General features: G+C 63.9%; 1 protein-coding gene across 1 annotated transcript; it reads right to left on the bottom strand.

The window, feature by feature from the left end:
* Window positions 1-137: 137 nt before the first annotated feature.
* Window positions 138-5,319, bottom strand: LOC142087106 (fibulin-7-like). Its single transcript, XM_075160894.1, has 8 exons — window positions 5,044-5,319; window positions 4,462-4,618; window positions 4,122-4,292; window positions 3,790-3,915; window positions 3,503-3,625; window positions 3,277-3,414; window positions 3,039-3,177; window positions 138-2,316 (listed from the first exon to the last, which is right to left on the bottom strand). The coding sequence occupies exons 1-8, from the start codon at window positions 5,110-5,112 to the stop codon at window positions 1,956-1,958; spliced, it is 1,284 nt and encodes a 427-aa protein (XP_075016995.1). The 5' UTR covers window positions 5,113-5,319; the 3' UTR covers window positions 138-1,955.
* Between the last annotated feature and the right edge of the window lie 1,492 nt (window positions 5,320-6,811).

Genomic DNA, 6,811 nt, shown 5'->3' with positions numbered 1-6,811 from the left:
TACCAGAGGCTTTGGTCTGTGTTTAAGTAAAACAAATGAAAGGGCAGCCCGGCCGTGGAAATAAGGACTTTGCTTCGCGGAAGCGTAGAGGTGAAGGATAAAGGATACCCAACGCTGGCCTGGCAGCCCCCCTGACACGGCTTTGAAACCCTCCCAGCGTCGTCTGGCATCGTAGATCAGTAACTCCGGGGACGTCTGGATCAATAGGCAAGCAGCAAGAATGCTGGAAAAATATTGTTGTTTTGCAAAGTTTTACTGTGATTAGTAATCAGTCGTGTGGGTGTTAGTGATCAGTCAAGTCGTGTTGTACCTGAAGGTTTGAATCAACCTAAAACCTTCATGTCACTGTGATTTACCAATGTAAACGTGTGACTGGGCCGTTTTCAACTGCACTTGGAGCATCAATTGCTAGAACACCTTAGAATAGATGTAGGAATGGATGTGAAAGTTTTTTGCAGGTGGTTTTTTTAGATTTATTTGGTAATATGCAGAATGTAGAAACTTAATATTTGGCTCACATGATCTTCCTATATCTGATTCTGTTTGGTAGGTTTGAAGGGTATAAGAAACCTGTGCAAAACCACATTTGAGGTGCCCAGTTTGGCTGGGACGCCTCGTGTGCAGGAATAAATATTTACCCTTGTAATTCTCTGCTTTGCGTCCCAGCCTCTCTCCTCGGTTGGCACAGGCCAGCTGCGGATTTTCGTGACGCAGCACGGCCCAGCCCACAGCTCTGCTGCCCCCGGGGAGGCTTTTCCCCCTCCTCCAGCAAAGCGGCCGTGCCGAGCCCCAGGAGCTGGCGAGCAGAGCTGGTGGCAGTGCCGGCCACGGGTGCATAAGGAGGTCTTTATGAGCCGCCTGCGGTCTGTGCACAGCGGCTGCTTTGTGCAAGGGGCACCGGCACGGGCCGGCCAGACACTCACCTAAGAAGGCTTCTGTGTGCGGAGGGAAGGGTGTCCCGGGGGCAGCATGTCCTTCGCTTGCTGTCCCCAAAGGCCCTCGTCACCTTTTCAACCTCTGGCAGCTCTCCTTGCGCAGGGGTCTGGCCGTGCTGGCGGTGGCAAGGGCTGCCGAAGGAGCGTGGGGGGCTACGTCTTTTGTCCTCGCTGCCCACCCTCCTCGAGTCGGGAGCAGGGGAACAGCTCAAGCGCTCGGCGAGCTGCCGAGCTGCAGCTTTGACCGCCCGTCCGGTTGGCTCCTGTCAGAGCTGTTGCAGAGGGAAATCTCATGGCCGCGAAGAAGCACGGCCCCCGGTTGCTGTCCCCTGCTCACCTGGTGCCAGGGAGCCCCGCTGCGCTTTCTTGGCGCCTGCCAATGGGGCTGGGGACAAGCCTTGGCTCTGCAGGACGGGCAGGGCAGCATGTTCAGCCCATCTCCCAGTCCTGCACTGGGGGGCTCTTCAGCGTGGCCCCCGGGAACAGTGGTGCTGGGAGGGACATGGACAGTGCGTGATCCTGGGTGGGCTTGACAGCTCTACTGGCACCCCAAGATCTGCAAGGGGACCCTGCTGTTACCACAGCCCCCAGTTCTCCCCAGGAGCCTTGCCCCAGGAGCACGGGGCTGCTCCCACGCTGCAGGCATAGAGCAAGGAGGACACCCTTCCTACAGCCGCTTTTCTTTTATTTAGAAGTTACAAGATACAAGGAGCCAGACCTGCACTCGTGCCGTCGGCTCGCTCTGCCGTGCCCGTCCATGTGCCGTGCAGGCAGAGAGGAGGGGGGCTGCCAGAAGCAGGCACCCCCAGGCTGGTCCCCCCATTGCCCGCAGGGTTTTCCTTGCAGCCTTTGCGACGGGCACCATTTTTGCTGGGGTGGCTTTGCCTTACCAGCCATGAGCAAGCATTTCGGGAGAGGGGTGTCTCCAGTGGGACAAGAACTGGGACCACTGAGCTGAACCCGCTCCATCATTCCCCAGGAGAGACCCTGGCTTGGCCCCACACCCGCCTCCGAAGGGGATCAAAACTCATATGGGGACACAAAGACTGTGACTTTGAAGATGTGCTTGCCCAGGAGGACCTTGCGGGAGAACTCGCTCATCTCCAGCTCCACCTCCAGCGTGGCTGGCCCTGCCACGGGGCTGGTGAGCACCAGCTCTCCCGTCTGCCGGTCGGAGCGCCGCACGGCGAAGACGCCCTGGCCCCGGCCGCCCATGATGGTGAAGCGCAGGCTGTCGCCCACGAAGCGGGTGGTGGACATCTTGAAGAGGACGCGGGGCACAGTGCGGTTGGCCTGCAGTGGCAGGTAGTGGAAGGAGATGGAGGTGGCGGCCAGGCGGCAGGCTCGGCTCTCCATGGGGCAGGGGTTCCTCTCGCACTGGCTGCCGGGAGAGAAGGGGTACGACCGCTCAGTGCCGTGGTTTGGCTCTCAGGGAGCTGCCCGCATCCTTGCGAACAAGCCTAGCCCATGCCGCAGGCAGCATCTCCAGCCCCACTGCCGGTCCTGTGGCAGAGCAACCCAAGACAGCCACATCCGAGTGTGCCCGGCATCGGATCTCTGTTCCATCCCTGCCTCTGCCAGGCAAACGCCATGCCTCGCAGGGACGCAGCTCTGGGTCACGCTCCGAGGCTGGGACCGGGAGTACTACAGTCCCAGCCAGGGATGGAGCCAGGCTCAGATGTGCCTCCCGCAGAGGAACTTGTCCGGAGCAGGGATGCTCCACTTGAGCTCAGCCACAAAGCGATTTAGTCTCAAGAGTGGGACCAGGGGGGTTTTGCCTGCTCGATGGCAGCCGATGGCACCGCGTGGATGTGCAGCGGAGGGGAAATGGTGTCGTTCCCCCCAGGCTCTGGGAGGTTGGGGTCCTGGATAAAGCCACCATGTATTGGGGTGCTCCCACCTGCACCCCCAGCCACAGGCATCCTGAGACCATTGGGGAGCGTGCCGAGCACACCCGGGCACCCCGCGTGGCAGTTTGCTACCAGCACTGGCTGGCACTCTCCTTGCTGCCGCTGGGTGACATGACATGGTCCCCAGGGCACCGCAGGACCCATCACCTGGGGTAAAGAGCACGATGCAGCCCGAGCCATGCACGGTACTCACAAGGCAGAGGTCTTGACGTAGCTGGTGTTGTGGCGCGGCGGGGGGCACTTGGGGCGCACGCAGCGATGGCCCCCGAAGGTGTTGATGCAAAGGTCGCCCTGGGTGCAGTTGTGCTGCTTCCCGGCGCACTCGTTCACATCTGGGGTGGTGACACGGGGTGAGCAGGGCTGTCCTTGCTGCTCCCCGCCGCACCCCTGGTCCCGTGGGATGCTCCCTGCCCTGCACCCGTCGCTCTTACCCTCGCAGGCGTTGCGGTCGGCATGGAGCAGGTAGCCGGGGGGGCAGAGGCAGCGGTAGGAGCCGGGGAGGTTGATGCAGTCATGGAGGCAAAGCCGGGTCTGGGGGCTGGACTGGAAGAGCTGGCACTCGTCGATGTCTGGGGGGACAGGCGGGGCATGGCTGAGGCTCCCGTCAATGCCAAGCCTCAGTTTCCCCCCCCCCCGCCATCCTCACCACCCTTTTACCATGGCACACACCGCCGGCTCGCATCTGGAAGCCGGCATCGCAGCTGCAGCGCCGGGAGCCCGGGCGGCCCTCGGCACAGCGGGGCTGGCGGCTGAAGGAGGCATTGCTCAGCGTCACCCAGTCTGCAGAAGGGAGCGGGTGTCACTGCTGGGGTGGGGGGCACGGGGAGATGGGTGGGGGCTGAGGTCCCGGGGGACTGCCAGGGAAGGGGGAGACGGGCGCAGCGTGGCTGGGTGCTGTCCCCATGAGCATCCCCGTTCTCCGCAGCCCAAACCCGAGCACCTACAGGCGGACGTGGGGCTCTGGCAGCTGGGGCCTGACCAGCCCTGGGGACAGAGGCACGTGTAGCTCTGGTTGCCATCCACGCAGGTCCCGCTGTTGGCACACGGGTTGCTGGAGCAGTCATCAATACCTAGGGAGAAGGAGCTCATGAACATCAGCTGGAGAAGCGCATCCCCACCCCATCCTGCTTCCCAGCCTCGCTGCCCATTGCTGCAGCCTCTGGGCTGCTCTCCCTGCAGCCAGGGGAGCAAAGCGATGGGACCCCGCGGCTCGGGCTGACGGAGGAGCCCCCAGGCAGGGCTGAGCCCACGGCACCCCGACCCCACTCCACTTCACTTCTGCAGAAGGGCTGGGTGCCGCTCCACGTGCGGTCGTGCCGGCAGGCGCGCGTCTCCGAGCCCACCAGCCGGAAGCCGGCGTCGCAGACGAAGTGAACGTCATGGCCCACCCGCACGCTCCGGCCCAGCATCCGTCCGTTCAGGGGCACTGCCGGCTGCGGACAGGTCTCTGCGGACAGACAGACACGGGTGAGGACGGACATCGCCAGGCTGGAGCCGACGCCAGCCCCGGTGAGGAGCTGGGGGTCCCTTGCCCAGGCTGCTCGCTGGGGGGCCCGGGGGTCCAAGCTGGCCCCGTGGGGATGTCACCCCCGTGGCGGTGACCTGGCCAGGGTTACCGTTGTGTTTGGTGGCCTGTCTCTGGAGGCGGCTCTGGAGGACGGAGAGCTGCTGCCGGAGACCGCGCGTGCCCCGCAGGTGGGCAGCCTCCTGTGCCGCCAGCAGCTTCTGCATCTGCCGCACCGCGCTGAGCGCCTGCTGCTGGCTCAGGCACTCCTGGGGGGACGCAAGGACATCCCCATCACCCGCCGGGCTCCCCCGCCACCCTGCCGCAGCCCAGGGGGGCCCTCCTAAACAGGTAGCATATTTGGGGTTGGTTTGCATGCCCAGGACCCCCTTCCTCCCATCCCAGTGCGGGGTCTGCCCCTGCCTCCGTGTCTGCTCCAGCCTCAGCCCCTCAGCCCGGTCCTGCCCTGGCACTTGGATGCTGAGGAGCGGCTCGGATGCCCCGGGTGGGTTTAGCATCTCACTGCTGCAGGGGAAAACCCCACCACCGTCCCCCCCTGGCCCTGGGCAGCCCTGCGGGCACCGTGGCCGTGCTGTACCCCCCACCCCAGGGCAGTGACGGCACGCTGGGGTGTGCCAGGTGGGTGCTGAGGGGTCTGCAAGGGGGCTGGAGGGGGGGCCGTGAGGGTCCTCACCTGGGTGCTGCCGAGGGGCAGCTGCAGGATGCCCAGGGCCAGCCAGGCTGGCAGCGGGACCAGGAGCATCGCGCCGGGGCTGGCTCTGGCCACGCAGCTGCAGGGACGAGACGCCGGCCGGCCGTTTCTGCCCTGCTGGCTCGCAGCCGCGCTCCTCTGCTCGCTGGGATTTATCCACGGCGCGTGCCCGTGTGTTTGTTGGTTTTTCCCCTGGCCGAGGCTGAGCCGTAGGAAAATTTCCCCTTGGCACTGGCGCCAGCCTCTCCCTTCCCTTCCCTCTCCGCACATCAGAGGCTTTGGGGCCTTTCATGTCACAGGGCCAGCAGATGCCGGGGCCAGGCGGTGGCTGTCACGGCACTTGCCGCGGTACCGGCGGTGCCGGGCTCCCCCCATGGCCAGCCACGGCTCCGGGGCTCCCCGGCACGCGGGGGTGCAGGACGAGGATAATCCCGTGTGTTTGCTAAGCGTGGGAAAGTCTCCTGGGACAAGGGATGGATTTCGGGTTGGCGCCGGGGTCCGACTCCGGTGGGGCTGGGGCTGCCGAGGAGGGCAGCCCGGCAGCGCCGCGGACTCACCGGCCTCGGCACGGCTTTGCTGGGGTGAGCTCAGCCACGGCGGGAGCTTAAAGCGGGACCCAGGGCTCTGCTGCAGCCTGGAGTTGGGGTGCAGGTTGGCGTTAGGGTCGGCATTAACATTAGGGTCAGGGTTAATTTTAGGGTCAGCATTAGGGTTAGGATTGAGGTTAGCATTAGAGTTAGGGTTAGAGTTAGGCTTAGCATTAGGGTAAGGGTTAGAGTTCGGGTTAACATTAGGGTTAGGATTAAGGTTGAGGTTAGCATTAGGGTTAGGGTTGGGATTAGCATTAGATTCACGGTTAGGGCTAAGGTCAGGTTTTGTGCTAGGGATAGGGTTAGGTTTAGGACTGGTGCCAAGGGTTTGGGTCCAAATGAACAGGAGGGTTTGGATGGGGCTTGGGGTTGGCATTAGCATTAGGGCCGGGGTTCAGGCCAGGGTTAGGGCGAGGGAACTGAAGGCATTCAGAGCTGGATTTCTGCTGACACCCAGCTCAGCCCCCATAGCTGGTGGGTGGGATGCTCCCAGTCCCTCCCGCCCCTGACAGCCCAGAGGAGGGGGCATGGCAGCATGTGCCTGTCCCCCAGCCACCCCCGAGCGGGGATGTCTGAAGCCCACGCACCTGGGGCAGAGCCATCGGGGTTGCTACTGAGCCCCCCGAGCAGCGTGGGCTCCAGGACCCCTGCCCGACCCTGAGCGCCTGCTGAGACGTGCCCCCCCCGAACCCGCCATCCCTCCCGCCGCCGGCCCCCAGCCCTCGCATCCTCCCACCCCGTAACCATGCTGCCCAGCTCGCCGGAGCGGGTATTTGGCTTGGTGCCCGTGATGGTGTGCGTTACCTCCCCGGCATGTTTAATTCATGGGGCAGGAGCAAAGCCGGCGGCGGGAGCCGCCTGAGCTGCCCCCAGCCCTTTGGCATCCAACCTCCCAGCACCCCAAAGTGGGTGTCGCTTGGGACCCCCGCTCCTGCCTGCCTTCCCATCCCAACCCCAGCTCGGCGGCAGGGCTGGAGCAGAGCACGGGGGGCCGACCCCGCTGCGGGGTATCCCGGCGGGTCTGCAGCCCGGGGCCCCGGGAGTTGTCTGCCGTGTTCGCGCCAGCGAGCAACTGTTTTGACAGAGCCATTACTCACCCGTCAAGCTTTTGTTCGAGCTGCCCAGCGGTGCCTGTCTGGAGTCCTGAATAGGATCAAATC

The sequence above is a fragment of the Calonectris borealis genome, chromosome 12, assembly GCF_964195595.1.
Source record: "Calonectris borealis chromosome 12, bCalBor7.hap1.2, whole genome shotgun sequence".
NCBI classification, from domain to species: domain Eukaryota; kingdom Metazoa; phylum Chordata; class Aves; order Procellariiformes; family Procellariidae; genus Calonectris; species Calonectris borealis.
This window is presented reverse-complemented; position numbering and strand designations above follow the sequence as displayed.

What these genes read in the sequence shown, in the direction of transcription:
- LOC142087106 (XM_075160894.1), bottom strand. Translation starts at nt 5,112, where the DNA reads ATGCTCCTGGTCCCGCTGCCAGCCTGGCTGGCCCTGGGCATCCTGCAG. An exon ending in CCAGAGCCCCACGTCCGCCT is followed by an intron (nt 3,626 to 3,789) that starts GTAGGTGCTCGG and finishes TCCCTTCTGCAG; the next exon opens with ACTGGGTGACGCTGAGCAAT. An exon ending in AGCCGGCGGTGTGTGCCATG is followed by an intron (nt 3,415 to 3,502) that starts GTAAAAGGGTGG and finishes CTGTCCCCCCAG; the next exon opens with ACATCGACGAGTGCCAGCTC.